The following is a 19,568-nucleotide window of genomic DNA, read 5'->3' as shown; positions in this document are numbered from 1 at the left end:
GATCCACGTGAATTAATTCGCTCGTTACACGTTTTCCACCGTTGAGTCGTTGTTTTCATTTTTACCGGACCACTGTTCAAATAATTCATCTCCGCGTAATCAGTGTAATTATTATCAAAGTAAATTATCACCAGGTTTTCCCCAAGTCGTCGAGCGAACTGCACATGTACCGCGCGGACCGCGAGCGAATATAACTACCGATCGATTGATTGGTTGGAAATAAAATTGTTACAACGTATATATACGGAACTGTATTTTTGACTATGGCAACTACAGTGGGCTGACCACTTCGAAAATTGCGCGCGGAAGAACCCGGATTAATCTCAATTAAAGGCTGGCCGGCCGATCGATCGGAACTTTTCGCGTAATTCTATTTCCCGTTTCAATTGAATCTAAATTCGATAATCTGATTCGACGAAATTGCGCCCGATTTGCATTGGAAAATTCCGATGCGCGCCTTTCGGTCGCACCTGACGCGTGAGAATAAACTTTTCGAGGACAATGTGAAGGGAGCAAAGCCGGAGATCGTTGGCCACGAAGAGAAGGAGAAAGAAGGAGATAAAAAGTAAAACTTCAGCAGCCAACTGCCACGTACGAGTGACATCCGATTATCAGCGTCACGTAGCAGTACGATGCTTTCAATTATTGAGAATCGCGGCCACGTGATCATCATTACGATACACATCATTGCGAGTGAGTGAGAAAGAGAAACGAAAGAACGAACGAAAGAAAGAAATGTTCAATATCACAGCAACAGAATATTCCGCTCGATTAAAGGATGTTCGCAATTAGTATGAAAGCGGTCGCACTTGGATCGTCATCGATGTTTACGCTCCGCGAAATAGAAACGCGTATCTGAGCGGTTGAAAGTGTGCGAAGGGTGTGCGCGGCAATCAGTGCGGCTATAATTTAAGAAGAATTCACGTAATTTCGGGCGAAGGAGAACGGGGTTGTTTGGTGAGTTAACGAGTCGTTTAAAATTCTACAAAATCTCGTTTTTTCGCTACTGGATCCGGCTTCCCTGCACCGACTGCTACGTTGAAATTTTTTTCCAACCACCCCCGCATCCTCTGGTCTCGTGTTTCCCCTGTCTCTACTATGGACATGGAGACGGAGTAATCGTCGCCCTCGGCCGCCAACTCGAGAGAGAATTTCGCACGATTCGATTAAACGATCGTATTCGGTAAATCTTCGGTTGTTCGTCATCCAGGACTCTTGATTATCCGGCAAGACGCGATTCTCAGTCTAATAAACCAACAAACAAAACAATTTTCCAAGGTTCGCAGTACGTAAGGTTCGCTCGTGTAAGAAAAAAGAAGCCGAGTCGTCGCGGACAGCCAGCGTTTTCTAGACGAACGAAAAGTCGAGGCGAACGGAGCTCGCCCTAACGAACTACATTGTGGATAAAATAAGTGGAAAATAAAAACGCAACGCGGCCGTTGATATTGTATAGTCGGGAACCGTATACTCTTGTCTTTCGGTGGAAAAAGAAACTTGTTTGTTTTATTCACTTCGCTTCGAAGAGATTATGGCAGCTTGGATGAAAAAAGAAAATCACGTTGGAACGAAGCGAACTTTTCTTTTCTGTCTTTGTTTCCGTGAGAACAGAACGATCGTCTATGTCTATTCTCTTCTCCCTGAACATCCCAGCTGCTCACGGCAAATATATATTCGAGTCCGATCGCAATAAAGCCATCCCATCGATCCGATTGCATCGCTAAATCAATTATATGCTGAATTTCTATTCTCCACGTCATATGGCCTTTTACATTTTCGTTTCCTACGGAACGTCGGGATCAACGAACTCATTTCCGTTTCTTTCGATCAGTGGCCCGATTTTAAAGGGGTCAGTACCATCGTGCTCCCAGATGTAATCACTTCAAACACAAATACAAGCCAGTCCCCTTTGTAATTCCCCTTATATAGCAATTACTTAACCTAGTAATTACTATTGTTGCTCGACCAACTCCTTCACCATTTGCTAAATATTTTCGAGCCATGTGGTAAAGAACTTCGCACCGGCAAGGAATATGGCAAAGGGATTTCTCTGATTATGTGCACCGTCAAGAAATTAGCCGAAGAGATTCCTCCCCTATCTGACACAATACGACATCGATTTAGTACGATAGGAAATATCAGAAAGGAAAGAAAAATTGCAATTCAAATAGTAAGACACTTGGAATATTAAACAGAGTTATTAAGACAGATGATTAAAACGGTATAATAACCTGACATTAATTTAATCAAATGAACAGTTACTTAGTTGTAGAATGGAATGTATTCGATTCAAACAAGTCATTACGTGGAGTGCCGTGCTATAAAATTCTTCCTCATATATATATATATATATATATATATATATATAGAGAGAGAGAGAACTTCGTAATTGTTGTAAACTTGCAGATATTTTGAAAGCATGGAAGAAGAAGGAATAAACGCAACGTCGTTCCAGTTGGGCCAAACAAAAGTCGATGTCTCGTCGTCCTCGGAATTTCCGGATAGTTCCTCGAATTTCGAAACCTCTGACACGAAACGAAGCGCATGGAGCACGTGCGTTACCATAGTTGACCTCGTTAACCATATACTCATCGTTTGTCTGACAGCGTTCACCCTGTATTACTCGGTGGCTCACAGTGTCTTCAATCATACGACCCTCTGCACTGTCGGGGTATGTATCTCGACGAATATTCAAATATTTTTCGAATTATTTTCTTTTTTATCTTCACCCTCCTCTGTTCGTCGATCCAAAACATCCTCCAGTTAATCCGAGATTACCCCTCTTTCGGATTACATTCATTCCCTTCGTATTTCGACGTCTTTTTCCCGCAAAGGAGCGTGGAACGAGCGAACAGAAATTTCAAAACAACCGTAGACCAGGTCTACGTAAACCATGAAATTGAACGAAGGAAAGAACTTTGGACTTTCGCGGTTTAATCGTTCAAAAGAAGGAAAAGCTGTTTTGGTTGGCCACGAGGCAAAAGAAACGCATAAACAGAGGGCAAAAAATAGAAAGAACCACAGAACAGAAGTTTCGTGGGCAACCTTGCCCAAGAATGTTCTCCGTGACGATTACACTCGATTCAGATTACGCCATTTATTTTCCACTTACACACATCTCGCATCTCGCACGATAACAACGAAATCCAAATTCAGCTACGGGACCGAGTTCGCCTATTCCAAACTAGTTCTGTTCCCCGAGGGGAGAGATACCGTGGCTAACCAAAGTGGCTAAAGAAGTTCTAACGACTTTGTCCAACGATTGCAGCTTCCGTGATCGCTGACGACTCGATCTTACCCTTTTCAGTACGTCCTGCTGATGTCGGAGGCTATTGTCGTGCTCGCTGGTGACAACATCTTGACGAGATATTTTACGCACCGCACAAAGAAACACCTGCACTGGATTCTGCAGCTACTTGGCCTGATCTGCATCATTGCCGGTGTCGTGCTAATGTACCGAGTGAAAAAAGTACACTTCAAGTCCAATCACGCGATCCTAGGCATCACATCTCTAATCATAATGATCTTTTTAACTGTGACCGGCTATCCTGTTTTTGTCGCCACGAAACTCCGAAAAGTAATAAGACCGATAACGATTAAGTTTGGCCACAACTTCTTAGGTTTATCGTGTTTCGCGATCGGTATGGCATCACAATGTTTAGGCTATTGGAAATTCAGAACGATGAATATTTCGTCAAAAGTGGACGCAAGGTTGATCTGTATAATCGTTAGTATTATGATCGTTGTGCTTTCGGCAAGGAAAGCCCTTCCGACTCTTTTCCAACAGTTCGTAAAACTATTTAGATAAAGAAATCAATAGAATTCGAGGTGTTAATATTGATAAATTGATTGATTAGATTATCGACACGTCTATTGTAGATTGGTGTTGCTTCATTTCTAAGACTTAAAGTAAACGTTGAGAGATTTTATTGTCTTATTATCTTTATCATGTTTTTTTTTAAAAACTTATAAGTATCTGAAAAAACACCGATCCAAATGGTAGAAGGTTTTGAATCGAAAGAAAAAATGCGAATGTATTTTTTTATTTTCCTTTAGTTAGGCGAACGTGATCGACGAGTAAACATAATTCGATTCTTAAGCGATATGGGGAAATTACACAACGTTCGTTGGAAAATAGGTATTGCGTTAACGAATGACGCGATCCCATCGTGTAATCAAAGTTCAATTATATAAAGTCATTACGCTGCGATATTTCCAACGTATGCATCATCACGGTGCGGTTCAATCGCCGTTTATACGGCGATTCAAAAGCAGTTACAGCTCAAACGCATTTCTATTTCACGAACAAGACGATTGGCGTTGCATGATAATTCTTCCATTGAATCATATCAAAATCGTTCTTCTTGCATTGACGCAAAGTGGATTATTCATTGAACCATATGCTGCTGACTGTTATCTGTCAATCGACGATAAAGGCAATTCGATAAATCCTGGAATATCGTAGTGAAATACTATAGTCCTTGTTCGTCTTTGTTTTAATTATTTCAAGAAAATAATCTTCGTTATTTATATTTGATAAATGAAGCCAAACTTATTCAATAGCGAGTCTGAACTTGTGTTTTACATTTTTTTTTTTTTTTTTTTTGTTTCGCTTCTTTTCCTGGTTGACGTAAATATATAGTTTCCAAATACTGCTACACGATTAAAAAAATTCAATTGACACGTATAAATGTCATTTAAATGTAATATTGTATTTATGCGTAATATTCTCTTCGAACGTATAATCCCAGAGTCGTAATTAACGCGTACGTTGGCACACGATAAACTCGATAAAACTGCCGTTTCAGAAATCATTTAAAAAAACGTTGGTTCCGTCGACGCGATATATGCACGTGTCTGTATATTTAGTTGGCTCGTCGTTACCGATCGCGAGAAACGTCTAACGAAATTCTCGTCTGTAACGAATATTTATTCGCGCGTGGCACCTGATTGCCATATTGGAAGACGCAGACGACGCTTCCTCGGGGATGCATGTTTCCCGTATATACGCTGCAAACATGCAGATGCATATTCGTGTTTGAGCAAATACGCGAACGACGTTTGCCCGAGCCAAACGTGAACGCATTAATTAGGAGATTTGCGACTCTTCCCTATTGTCATCATTGACTAGTTTTATCTTTCTATTTCATCGGGAAAGGCGGGGCGGGGGAGGGGGGGGGGCAGATAAAAATTAAAAAAGAAAAGGAGATTTCGTTTGATAAATGTGATCCGAGGAACGTTAATTTAATACGAAACGTTTGTCTTCTGGCAATCGATGCGATCTAATCTCCACGTGGAGTATCGTTGGAAAGCTTCGGATCCTTTTTTATTAATCATCGTCCATTTAGATTCGTTCGAGAATCGTTGTTTCGAATACTTAGCGAAAACCTTTCTTGAAAATTATTTAAATTGAAACTCGTTACGTTCCCGATATCATTCGTTAGAAAACATTTGTATTCTAGCGTGGCTCAACGTGACGTGAAATATTTGAACGCTTTACACCAAGTAATTTCCCTTTTCGCGTTTCATGCTCTCTGCAAAAAAGAAACAAAAAATCCATACTATTTTCTTGATTTTTTGCGACGTGCCATCGTTCGTGTTCCCGTGTTAATTGGTCACGGTGTTGGATTAAATCATCATACTGATTATCGCAATTGTACATTTGCTCGGAGCTCTCGGATTGTTTTAAACTAACAAAAAGTACTGCAAAATAAAACATATCGAAAAGAATTAAAGAGCTGAATAAATACGAAAGTATACGGATTTGATGGAATTATTAATCGCTACAGTTCGTTATCGTTATTGTTTGCGCCCGTCGATTGATTCGAATTAGTTCGTTAAACCGTGAAATTATTCGACCTCGCCTCTTTATTAATTCGTTACACGCTAAATAAACGACGCAGATTTTTCGAACGATGTTTTTTGTTTGGTAAAATGGCGATTTAAAAAACAACGCAAGACTGTATTTTTTCGAGAACACAACGAGACGAATGCAACGCAGCTGTAGTCACGCGATGTATTTTAAAATATGTAAAAATTTAATTAGAATTACATATCGTACGTTTGTACCGGCGGAAAATGAAATAAAGCTTTTAAAATCCTGTGTGAAAACAGCGCCACGGTCCAGATACTTTAGCCCGTGTAAGTTTACTATAAATATTAACAATATTCAAGCAACTGTAAGGTATGTATATACGTGTACGCATGTAGCTTAAACTCCGTTAACTGGAGTTCATCTATTGTATGAATAATTCACATCTCGCCGTCAACTTATAACGCATTAAATATTCACAGGGCGTGCGTTAAATTCGTGCAGACGTTTGAATTTTTCATATTAAGACCAGCTGGTCGCTCATTTTCAACGTGTCTTTCTTCGTGATCTTTCATCCGTATCGACCCGTGCTTAGGATTACATGAACCGAAGCCTAAAAAATTAAAAAACGAAGGGGGTGGGCAACGAATAGAGAGAAGGAAGGGAAATGAAAAGGGATAACGAGTCCATGGAGGAACTGTGGAAAAAGTTCAGCGAAACCTATTTTAAACGCTTGACCACCGAAACGCCGAGCTTTGGCGAATTAATCACGAATTAACGACGAAAAAGAGGGACGCTGCGGTGTCTCATGACGATCTCGCGGACCGGAATCGTTTCCACTGGAAAATGGAGTTAAAGCAAAAACGGTGGAAAAAAAGAAAAAACGAAGGCAATTCGACGCGCTTTTTACGTGCAAATTTGAATGGTCGTCTGTGGGAGCGCAGTTGCCATTGCCACACACGTTTCTTCATTATTACTGCACGCACGGATTCTCCTCTTGCCTTGCCTTAATTCACAGTTTCTCTCCTGCTACCATCCACTTCCTAAAAAGAAAAAACCAGAACAAAAAGAAAAAATAGATGATATTCACCCGTGCCTTTGTTCCTGCCTCCAATTTAGTGCTTCCTTTTTTTTTTTGGGGGCCACTCGATGGATCCATCGAATGGTCGATTTATGCTGATGCATTTACGGCCATCCAGGGTTGGCAGCAGGATGCATTGTTTAGTTGCACGCAGCCTGCACATCGTCGATTCGACGATCGCAGCTCGGCATTGGAATGGAAAATTGTAACGTAGGTGCTGATAACGTTGCACAGGGCGGATACGGTTAGGGTCGAATACAGAGTGATCTTTAATTGCGTGTCGATGCTTCAAACTGCGACTTTCCTAATCCCTCTTAGCGCACAGTATCGAGGAAGAGCGCGAGATTACGTTTAAGAGATATAGTACCAAAACGACGTTCCGCCGAAGATTGACCGAGATTAATGGTACACCGTTGCTTTGCTTCCACGTTTATTGCGTAAGCTAGACTAATCGCTTTCCGAACTTCTCTTTAATCGTTAATTATATCGACACATTATAACTCTATAACAGAGAATCGGTCGATTAAAACGTAATAAATGCGAATCGGTCTAGTAATAAAATTCCACTTTAATCTTCGTATAGCGTTTTCATAGTTTCCTCTGTCGTAATATCGCAAAAGAGAATATCAAACTCCACCACGTGTAGCTATAAAATGAAAAAAAGAAATCATAAAGCAAGATACTCCATCGTGTTCAAAAACTTTGAAACTTTCTTTAAAAGTGTCTAAAATAGGGAAGAGTGAAAAAAAGCAACCAAAACATGGAATAATTTCGTTCATTTTTTAGACGAGCAAACTTGCTACCGGAAAGTTTGATTACCCCGTAGATCACCATCTGACGCGTATATGCACGTAGGTTCGCGGTCAACGAAAATCGACCGGGAACTTTTATAATCCGTATCCGACAACGAAGTGGCGGTCGAAACAAAGTTACCTCGCACGTACGACACCGCTGCATGGAGTTCTCTACCGCGAAATTCCACGCCAGTTACGCTCGATTGAATGTAACTGCGTGTTGTGTCTCCTTTCTCTACCGAACCAACCATAGCAAGACCTTGCTCACGTACAATAATAACGATTTGAAAATTCTATGGGGTTCGAGTTCGATTTCTTCCTCTCCCTCTATTTCAATCTTTCTTTTTTTTCTTTCTTGTTCTGTCTTGTTCGATGGCTGGCCGCAAAATTGACCAAGCAACGGACACTGTTAATCCTAGTACGAGCAAAATGGGAATTAACGATAGCAAATTTCTCATCGGTTTTGGCTAGACGTTCCCTCCAATAAGTGCGGTTTTGGATATAGATAACCCGAGGACTGTATTTTAGGATATTCGTTTCACCGGCGGCAGGATCGTGTAATCCTCGATGAAATATTTAAATTCCCGAAGAGTAGCTGAACGGGAGGGATTTAATTAAAACAAGAAGGAACTATGCCACGAATAGAGTGGCGGACAGAGGCAGGAATACAGAGGGATGGAAGGAAGAAAGAAGCAAACTGGCAATTACATTCCGGGTAACACCGTTTTGCAAACGAGTACAATGACATTGTTAATTAAGCATACCGGGAACAACGAGCGGATAATATCGAATCGGCGGTCTTTTAACTTTCGCGCTCGACAATATATTCATTATCCTCTTAATTAGCATATGTCATGACCAGGGTTAATAAACGCGCTTTTATTCTATGCGAAAAGCGATGCGATATTACCCGCGACCGCTGGTAGTTTCATTTTTTCCTCGTAAATCGTCCCTTTTCCCTCTGACCGATATTCTCCTCTCGATCGTGCTTCTACTGGATTCAGACTGGAATTATACATATGCATGCTCGGATCGAATCTCGTCGTGGTTATCATTCATCCACGAGGCCACAGGTATCGAGCCTGCGAATCAATTAATGTAAATCAAAAGCTGCGAACGAAAGCGTGCGCCCATTCGTTCGGTGAAAACGGCACGACCGTATACACAGTCCATTGTGAAATCGTTGGTTGAAAAAGGGAACCTCGATGTTCGGCAACGACGACGACTCTATTTCAAGCTGATATCGCGCGACGCGTACACGCAAGATTACGCGGGTAGTGCCGCTGGCTGCGATTGTGCGCGCCATTGAATTATGTCCGCGGGAACGCAAGTTGTCGGATGTCCACCGACATGATAGCGTCGCCCGTCAAGTGAAACGGTCGTGTTTCATTTTGGTCTGCCTACGTCGCTGCTAATGGAAGTTACGCCAATCGAAGGAAAAGGTCGATGCATACCGCCAACTAGAAAGGGAATATCGACTCGCTTTGAACCCCTTCGTGAAATTTTTAGCCGATGAAGTTGATAGATGGACGAGATGTCGAGGAGTTTCGTCTCGCTCTGTATCGTTTTATTGGTAGAACGTTGCTTCGTACATGGATTTTGTGTTTGAATAAATCAGAATGGTTAACACGACATGGAACACGTTGAACAGTAAAGCGATGATACTTGTAAAGTATGATTTCCGTGAGATAAGTATAATTTTTAATTGCCCATTGTGTAAGGTAAATTTTGTAGCGATTGTTTGTATAATACTGACAGAAACGCGTTATCGCGTGAAACGTATCTCGTGAAACGTGCGTGCCATTAATATGAAACGCGGCCATGGAGGAAGAAGAGGATGATTTTGGGTCAACGCCAGATTTTAAACTCATTAAACACGAGCCGTTCGGACGGACTTGGGAACGCATTTATCTGCTGTTTCGTTTTACTAGTATATGGAGGAACCGTTGGTTATTTTCATTCGTGATTTCGTTCTCTGTTTGCGCAGGACGAATATTTCGGCTCTCTTTCCGCTCTAACGGCAGAGAAATTGATTTAACTACAGGAAATAGGATATATAAATCATTCGAGCCAGGGTGTAATTCTTTTGTAGAATGGTACGTGTAGAGGGTGTCCAGCGTGACTTTGTTATACCGGATATTCGTTTTGTTCGTTCAAATTCATAGGAATCCATACGCGCGCTGGCCCTTCTTCTCACCGGACTCCCGACCACGCCACCAATTTGTCAGTCACGTTCGTTCAAATTTGTCCGGCTAAACGGTTCGCAAATTACGATAAAATCATCCATATTTCAACGAATAAATTATTGGTAGCTTTCGTTCAACGAATCCTTCTCGAAATACAATTGTAAATCATTTACGACGGTTCGATGAAAGCAGAGGGAAAAAAGAGAGGAGGAACAGTTACGTATTGTAGCGAGTTGGTCTCTACGTCAAACCAGCGATTTCCTCTTCGTGGAATCGTTATATCCACAATATCAACAAGTAATATCTCGGAGAGCGTAGGTTGGGATTCCCGGAACGCTCTGATAACGACACAACGAAAACGCAACGATAGCGATACACGAGGAAAAAAGATCCGATCGGGGAAAACCGTAAGAAGAAGAACGCGTAGTTATACAAACGATCGTGACTCTTTCTCTTTCGATGATCTTTACCGAGTCGTGAGTTTATCCTCGATGGTCACACGAGCCAATGAAGAAAATGGAAGGAAAAAAACCGAGAAGAAAAATAAAGGAGAAAAACACGAATTCGATAAACTTCTCGCGGCGATGTTCATTTACGTAAGAAGAAAAGCAACTTTAACACCGCGCCGGCCGTATCGTTTAAAGATCGAACACAGACTCAACGATCGACGTAGTTCTCCAACTTTAAATTCGGTCTTCCGAAAGTTTCCACGTACAGGTATATATACGGAGGCGACGAAAAATTCTTCTTCCCGCGGTCTTAAAGCGTCGACACTCCCTTTACTCCCTTATACTTGGAATTTCGTTGGCTCTGCCTTAAGTTCAGCCTTATGTAATCAAGCAAAGGAATCGAGAACTCGTAGGTCGAACTACGGGAAGCATCTGAGCATCTTTCTTCTTAAGCAACTTACCTTTTCACAGTAGTTTTCACGTGGCGCGCGATATTCGTCAGATATTCCTTTCGCATTGATCCAACTTATCCCATTTTCCATTCTCCTCCCCCTAACGTGCTCGCGGAATGAACTTCCACTTTGAAATCTCCAGCTCGTGATTCGGGTATCCTTTTGACGATGTAATTTACGATAAAGGATAAAATCGATGACAGACAGACTTCGTTTCGAAACACACAGACTTCGATGGCAACGAGATGATAGCGTAACCCCACAAACGAGGTGACTGCATTCGGTGCAGAAGTAAGCAGAAATTGCGGAACGATTCTCTCTCTTTTTCTCTTGTCAACGTTTGAACGGATAGATCGTTACGCGAGGTTACAACGTGGGAGATCTTGGTTACCCGATATACACCTGAACTCGACGAATCTCGTAATCGATCGGATCGGGAACGAATTACCTTGCAAACCACGGTTTGTTTCCCCTCTTTCATGAAAGAGTCGGCCTCTTCGTGGTTGTACGCCACTGTGTTATCAGAACGAGCTGCGTTTCTACGATCGTCTGCGGTTCAAGATACCGTTCACGATCCGATCCAACGTCAGCTCGTGTGCACCTTTTGTGTAGCTTCACGAACGTTGTGGAGTGGATGGAAAAAGGAATTTCCATCGTTCGACACCGGGGCTAAGTCTTTATTAAAAAAGCTTCCATTCCAGAAAGCATTCATCGCTCGAAGCGAACGTTGATGGGATCACAGCCGCGTATAATTTTTCAGATACATTTACAGGAAGACATTTATTTAAAGGTATCTGCTTCCAGTGAGATTAGTTCGCATTTTCGTATCCGGTTCGGTTGAAACCGGGATAAAGTAGATGCTACCCGATAAAGTCTACGGTAAAAGCAAACTTTCCTCTTAAATTTTTTCTCGCGATCCGACATCGTACGACCGAGTAAAGTGGCGATAATGATTGCCGATACCGCGACGTCGATGCAACGGCGACCACCTAGTCGCGCTTCAAATCGAATTTTTCTCGTCCCTCTTTACATTTTTGCAACGTTGAAAATCCAATTTATCCAGCCCCGCTTCAACCCACCAATCGCCGTCCACGCCCCACGCGTATTGCCTTTGTTTCAGCGGGAATTATTTTTGTATAAGACCAGATATAAGCATTAACAAGCTCGATATCGATCCCGGTTGTTCCATTTTTATTTCTGCCGCCGCTCGGTTTGCCAGCGTTTCATAAAGAATGTACGTTTCGCGGCAGATAGATGCATCGGTTGGCGATTGAAAAAGGTCGCTCCAGGTACTTGCAAGTATGTAACGGAAGATATCGACCGTTCGTTTCTCAAGTTCGATGGTATCTTTTTGTTTCGCACAAAGAATTCGTGTCGTATTAACTCGTAATCTCTGGATTTCTGTGGAAATCGTAACTATGCTATTCGATAAACGAATGAATAATATAAACGAGCGAAATGTAATATTATCGAGCACTTTTTTTTTGTATCTGTTCCGTAGCTTTAACGATACATCGTGTTTCAAATAGGACGTTTTTCTTCTTGAAGATCAAGCTCGTACAGCGACGTCAAACAACGTACGTGGCCAACCGCATAAATATTTCTTTAAAATGCATTTTACGTACTCGAGGTCTCGAGAGGATAGGATATATATGTATATGTATACGTGTACACCTATCTTGCAGTGGATCATCTCGTTGTTTCGTCAAAGTCGTTATATCCGTGCTAGGCAGCGTATAATCTTTCAACGGAGACGAGATTGACATTGTATGCATAGCACCGCGAACTTGTCATAAGGTAGACGCGTCAAAAACCATTTTACACCTGAATCCGACGAGGAAATCTAATCTAGCTCCGGAAACATATCTGCTTCAGCCAGGTAAAGATATTCTGGCGTTCGACGTTGAAGGAACCACGAGTAATGTTCGTCAATCGTAGCCAACTCCACGTGACGCTGTTATCACGTGGAAAAGCGAGCATGCAATCTTCGTGTATTTCACAGAATAAATCATCCAAACGTGCACGAGTTTTTATCTTTCCTGTAGAATGGCGGACGACAAACTTCACATACGATCGGCTGTGTGTATCAGGCCCTTCGTACCTTCAAATATTCATCAGGAGAACGTTCAATATTTAAAGGCTTTTAAATGCATGTTTTACCGCAATTACGTTAGCCACGTTCGCGCACGGTTGTGTGCAATTAGATACGTTTGCACTAAAATTTTCCCTTCCGTCGTCCAACGAATCGGCCGTTATAACACGCCAGTGTAAATTTACATTTTTCATACACGCTCCTGATATAGTAGTCGCAGTCACATTTTTTGATTGCTTTTTTTACCCTTTTTTCCCCCTCTATCATTCTGTTCCTCCGCTACTTCATCTCCTTTTTTGCATATATCGGTAATAATGAAAGGCCGCTGATTTTGAAAAATGCACGGTTCGGTTGAGACGAACATCGAGCTATTTTCATGCCATCCACGTTCATTATACATACACACATACAGATATGTAGATATAACGTATATATATACACAAGTATGTCTAATATACTAACCATCGTATGTCTTTATCCATTTTCTTAAGCCAGATCAGGTGCGCAAATTTTTGTGAAACGTCGATCGATGTCGGACGGCCACCTTAAGTGGATGACGCGGCCCAAGGGGCATCCAAAACGAATTTGTTCTAGCTCGTGGTGGCATGAACCACCTCGTTCGCCGTATATAACAATCAGGGCTTATCACGGTTCGTCAGTAAAAGGCTGACGAGGCGTGGGTCAATCCCAGCCCGGTCGATAAGGTCATCGAGCTAGCGACCAGAGTCATTTGCCGACACCAGCCAGGTACCTCGTAGAATTATCCTCGTTGACGAGCGGGCTGGGCTTAGTGGCCGCATTAGGGGCTCGAAATTTCTTCCGGAAATTCACCTAAGATGGACGAGAAACACGTTCCACGTGTCGCGCCGGATAATATACCGAGCTCAACTGGCCCGATTTCTAACGAGCCTGATTAAAACTTCGCGCACTTAGACCTATGAGAATCTTCCGGATCGAATATTTTTTATGCTAAACCATCACGATAAGGCGAGCAATTTTTTTTATTTATTTCTCGAGTGGAAAAAGATTGTTGTTATTAATCTGTGGTTGTTCTTACACATAAGATGGATAGGATTAAAGAATAATTGAAAATTTTAATTCTTGTAAAACACTTCACGATATTGTATACATAATTTACTAGGTTTGTTCTACCCTTTCTGATAATCTTCTTCGATTATCGACGCTTAGGTTACTGTTCTTTCTGTTTTTATCTATGAAAGGGAAGCATGACTGGGGCACAGAGGAACCAATTTCAATCGCGTTTTTAACCTTTAATTCCTCTACTGTTCTTTTAGTTCTTTTGTAATAACCGATTGAATCGAGCGTCGGTTGCGATAAGCATTCTTATCGATCCTCGTGGCGTCGGCGAAGAGCTGCTACAGCATTGCTAGGTAATAGCTACATAATCAAAATATCGTTATTGCTAAACTGCTTTAATCGAGCGCCATAAGAAGCATGTAGTTTATCTAATGCTTCAAAGGCTGCCAATTAATTTGTTAATTTCTTGGAAAGTTGACAACGCAACGAAAATAAATTATATTCAGCTAATTGCGAGCTTCGAGTGTAGACAAAACGTTCCTTCGTCGGTTTCGCCGCGAACTGTTTCTCATTTCCTATCGAACCGAAAGAACAGGACGAGTATATTTAGAGAGACGAATAAACGGATGTGAAACGAATGTCGATTCAACCGAAGATAAAGTTTGAATAGCTTTTATCAGAATTGCCATCTAAAAATAAGTACATTAAAACTTGAAGTAGTTACCAAGTGTGATTACGATGGAATGTCTCCTTACACTTTCTAGGTCTTGATGCTGTGAACTTCTAATTCGTTAGCTTCGCGCATCAATCTTCATCCTCGTTTTCGCTCTTGTCTCGTTGCCTCTCTGTACAAAATTCAGGGAAGAGCGAGAAAATCAGCATGCAAATGAGACATCGTTTCGTATTACCAATTGAAACATACGATATACGATAATCAACCACGAAACTAAAGAATATACAAGACTTTAATGGAATTTGTATTTAATTTCTCTAAAAAGTTGGATAGGTTTTCGACAAAAATTACGAGAATACGTGAAAGGTGGTTTCCGGTCAGTGGGTCGGCTTTCTGATTGATTGTCGTTACGGAATCATTTCACCTAGTCGTGGGCTTCATCCCCGGCTAAAGGATTGCTTGCATATCGATGAGGTTGTAAAATGACCAGTGACATGGTCAGCGCTTCGAATTACCGACGTATGCTGTATGTGGAGTCGAACAAGAGAAATACGAGAGTGACACAGACGCATAATTGATTCGCATCGGTGGAAAGTGTCTTCGGAGATCTAACGTGACTACAACCGATCGTACATGTCTCCAACCGGAATTAGGAGTGTACATCCTTTGTGCTCGTGAACATCGATATCTGCCCGTCGTAGTAACGTGATTCGGCTTCGAGTCACGAGTCCTGTTCCAAAGCTGAAACTTCCGAATGTTATATAGTGCTCAGCTTGCAACTCGTTACACACTAACCTAATCTGTGATGGCTAAACTAACATTTTGAACCGACAAGTTGCCATGGGAAAGGATACCATGTTCGATGGCAGCTTGTAATTTAGAGAATATACTAAAGTGTACGTCAACGAAATCATAGCGTCTTGGACGAAATAATACCAATCAAAGATCAGAGATTCGGAAACAGTGGACTCGGCCTTGCCTCGTTGACGAGACTGCTGGAATAGATCAGAATCATCTTTCTGGAATAATGACGTCCAGATCTGCTGGCTGTTGGTACACGATATTAACGATTCAAATTTAGCACGCCCGAATGCTGGCTGCTGATTGCAGGCTGAAGGCAACTTTGATTCGCGCCACCTTAAATCGGGTCAACGGGAAATTGTTCCTTGAAGGGAGAAGTAAAATGATAAAACGATTAAAGAAAAATTCTTTAAGCGACTTCCACGATGCTTTCATAATTGCATTCGGAATCCGTGATACCTCTGATTACACGGGATTCATTGCGTTACCAAATGGATCGAATAGATTTCATCGAAATGCATACCGGATGATGTAAATGTTTTAATTTAGGAATTCGATCTTTGAATGCATCGGCCGGAAGCCTCTCTATTCCCCAGCGGTGTAATATTCTAGGCAAGTCGAGCAGGAAGATGAAATCACTGTTGCGCTGGGTAATTCACATGGCATTCCAGTTTGGTATCGAATCTCTTAATCAAGTGCGTTTGATGGTGTGCATGGTAAACATAATCGAGTGCCGATTAAAATCGTCTTCAATAGAGATATACTCGATTCGCGATTCTGAAATTTAGTTTCGATCGTTTCTAACTGCCGTGCAAACCAATAGTCCGTAACAAATCGTTTGGTTCTCGTTCAGTTTAATTTCGTCGATAGAATCTTGGCTAAAGGGACGATAGGATAACGGGAACAATACATCCCTTCGACGACCACAGGTTTTTCCTCTGCGGTAACGGATCGTTTGAACATCCACTCTACGTCAATTAATGGGATCATAATTCTTGAATAGTTTCGATGCGGCGTAATAATCAATTAGTGCCGATTGGACGAAGCGGTAATTTTAATGTGGCAAACAATGCCATTAGCATGCAGCTATTATCGGGGACTGAGGCTCGAATTGTGTCACGACGAAATTATTCTCTATCTCCAGAGAGCTGGAGAAACATGGAGAAAGCGATATGAATGAAAATGCTTATGCACCATGAACCCATCGCATTCCGCTAGTATTTTACTTCAATAAAGAGGCCCGGTTATATTACACAGGAACGAAAATACTGTCTATTGTGTGACGAAACAGTACCGAGGTATAATTCATTACTTACATCTGTCTCTTACTTGGCAGAGCTATGCGAATATCGATTTATATAAAACCAGGAAGATGTCGAGACGGTGTTAAAATAGCAGTGCTAATAAAAGGGGAAAAAGCTTTTAAACGAAGGATGAAAGAGCGATCTGTTATTATTACGAAAGTTATGAATAATCCAAGATTTCTTATCCGTGATTTCCGAAGTGGAATTTATATGAAAACTTTATTCAACCGTAAATGAGATTAACATTGTGCGACGTTCGTAACATATATATATATATATGTGTGTGTGTGTGTGTGTGTATATATATGTTATGTATACGTATGTACATACAACAGACAGCGACTATATCATCGAACATCACATTAATTAATCCATCGCTTTAACTTACAATAAATGAAACGATCTTGTCGAATAGTGTACGCTCAAAGAAATATTATCGTTTATAATCAATCGGAGTAATCACGATCGATCCGTTTCACATGACAGGGGAGAAGGGGGATTCCTCGGTGTGTATCCTCGATGCAGTCCACACGAGCATTTCGTTTACTCGCATCGAAATCCGTGCACACCGGCTTGATAATACCATTGGGTTTATTATTTGCAGAAACTGGATTATCCTCGTTGACAATGTGTACGGATACGTGAAACAGCTGTCTACCTAGGAAATAGTGGATTAGCTTGGAAACATGCGGCAATACTAACGCTGCGAAACATCGTGGTCCAAGAAGATCACCTTGCGTTCTTCGCGAGGGATTAACGAAAACCGTCTTCTATAAAGGATTTATACTATATAATTTATAGATCGACGAACAACCGACATAGAAAATATATGTACAATAAAATTTGATGCGAACAATCATCGAGAACGAAAGATCGATACGCGATTGGCACAATCAAATTTGATTTTTAACAGGGGAGGATAAACTCGTTCTAACGCGATACGCTAAACACGATAACTTCACTCGTCGATTACGAGCTTCGAATTTTCTAAAAACGTGAAACACGCTCGCCAACAAATTCGATAGTTTGCAACAATTTTCCATAGTCCGCTAAGCGCCGATTCCCTCTATAGTATGTATAACACCTGAGCACGGCCATTTCGTGGACGTCAGATAGAACTAATTTAGACATTATGAGCAAGGTCGTCTGTGCAGAGCAAGGCAATAGAAGATAATGTCGTTAGGCTGTGCTGTATTACGTCGGGATTATCACGATTAATTACGCGTACCTGAACGTGTAGGCCGAATATGCAATATTCCATTAATCTCGGCAATCTTTGTCCTTTTTCTAATGTGATATTAATCGTTAGATAACGATGGAATTCTCGTCGATTCAACTTTTACGTATAACGTAAGACGTAAGTGACGCGATTCGGCTCTCTGTCTTTCGTTTCTTTCGTCTTTTGTTTTGTTTTCTTGTTTGTTTTCTGTCAAGTTGCTGAAACATTCATTGAAATTGCGACGATCTCTCATCGTTGCTATTAACCTAACAAATTTCACGAGCGGAGAACGAGAGAAATAGTTAACGCCGGTGACCGAATAAAGTTGTCCGCGGAACATCGTTGGAAAGTTTGACCCGGCAAAATGCGCCAGATCGCGACAGGATTATCGCCATTAATTGTACCACTCGTCGCAGGACAGATTACACAATTACACTTTTACGATCGTGATAGTTACACACAGCTTACACATTTACACATATCACAACGGCTAACAGAGGTGGGAAGTTTAGTCACGGGCGAAATATTAACTTTTGAGCAAACACGGGTGTATACGTTGAAGAAACGTCGAAATTTGCGTTCGTCTTAGAACGGTCGAGAGGAAGGAATCTTACGTCTGAGGGAGGATGCTTCGGTATTCTCGCGATACAACGAATACGTGAGCGTCGTTCGAAGTAGCTATTCGAGCATCCATGGTTTTAACGATACACCCTAGACCAGTTCCGTTATTTTACAGAGACATCATTCTCGTAGCTCGTTACATACTTTTGTCTCACTTCCCCGTATACACGGATAACACACGCACGCACACGTACACGTCTTTCACTATCAACTATTCGATTCAATTCCTTAACTATTACGTAACGCGTATCACGATAACGTCGCTCACCTTCCGAAGATCAAAGGCTGGTGATTTCAGATCCAACCGGAGTCTGTCGTGGATACAATTTTACCGGAACAAACTGCACCTGCAACGTCATAAAATTCACGCGCGCAACCTGGACATTTATCCTTGTTTCTCTCGTCGAATTACACAGCTTTATCTCCTTCTCTTTCGAAAATATCACAACGTTCATTTTTCTATATTTCGAATGGCACACGTGGTGGGGCACAAAGATCAGTTCGTGACGGTGGAATGCAGCACCAGTTTCAGCGTGGTGAACATCATCAATAGCGCACTGCAAGCCATGACAGATGGCGACGAAGCGATGCTGTGCTGCATCGCAGCTGGATTATCTCCTTTGAACACGTGCACCAGGACCCGCGCTGGTTGCGCGTTACTTGCCTCGCAGGTGTAATTTCCGGAATGACGATCAGACGCACGAGGCACCTCCAGCCAACTTTCGCGCCCTACCAAGTCCGTGCTGACATTGACCCCTTGATCGATGTCGTAGTTGATCATCCGGAAGTTATGATACCAGAATAGGTAGGAAGGCGTTTCTGTTGACTTTTTTACGAGGCAGTGGAGCTGCAGGGTGCTACCTGGCCTCACGAACTTCTCCGAGGGACCAGCTATCTCTGCTCTGGCCTCTGCAAATGGTAGAACGTGACGTGTCAGACGTGAGTAGCTTACCGTTCTATCCCATATTGTTTACTAGGGTCCAAGGCGGTTATGAGCACTAGGAAGGATGAGGTATGCATCGTGGCTGGTTAAGGGTTGTACGGGGATA

The 19,568-nt window shown here is 41.8% G+C and overlaps 2 protein-coding genes across 2 annotated transcripts in view; one reads left to right on the top strand and one right to left on the bottom strand.

Moving 5' to 3' along the window:
- The first annotated feature begins 254 nt into the window (after positions 1-254).
- Positions 255-6,111, top strand: LOC126872571 (transmembrane reductase CYB561D2-like). The gene is made up of 3 exons (XM_050632674.1): positions 255-957; positions 2,404-2,668; positions 3,305-6,111. Exons 2-3 carry the CDS (start codon positions 2,417-2,419, stop codon positions 3,803-3,805), a joined length of 753 nt encoding a protein of 250 aa, XP_050488631.1. The 5' UTR covers positions 255-957; positions 2,404-2,416; the 3' UTR covers positions 3,806-6,111.
- LOC126872570 (lachesin-like) overlaps positions 5,808-19,568 on the bottom strand; it is a 44,310-nt gene continuing 30,549 nt past the window's right edge. The window contains exon 5 of the mRNA XM_050632673.1: positions 5,808-19,428. Within this exon, the coding sequence (XP_050488630.1) occupies positions 19,016-19,428 (413 nt within the window). The 3' untranslated portion in view covers positions 5,808-19,015. The remainder of the gene's footprint in view (positions 19,429-19,568) is intronic.

Source organism: Bombus huntii, chromosome 13 (assembly GCF_024542735.1).
Source record: "Bombus huntii isolate Logan2020A chromosome 13, iyBomHunt1.1, whole genome shotgun sequence".
Lineage (NCBI taxonomy): Eukaryota > Metazoa > Arthropoda > Insecta > Hymenoptera > Apidae > Bombus > Bombus huntii.
The sequence above is the reverse complement of the archived record's forward strand: the minus strand, read 5'-3'. Positions and strand labels throughout refer to the sequence as shown.

Coding starts and splice junctions, on each gene's coding strand:
- LOC126872571 (XM_050632674.1), top strand. CDS start 2,417: ATGGAAGAAGAAGGAATAAACGCAACGTCGTTCCAGTTGGGCCAAACA. Junction 2,669..3,304: donor CGACCCTCTGCACTGTCGGG/GTATGTATCTCG, acceptor TACCCTTTTCAG/TACGTCCTGCTGATGTCGGA.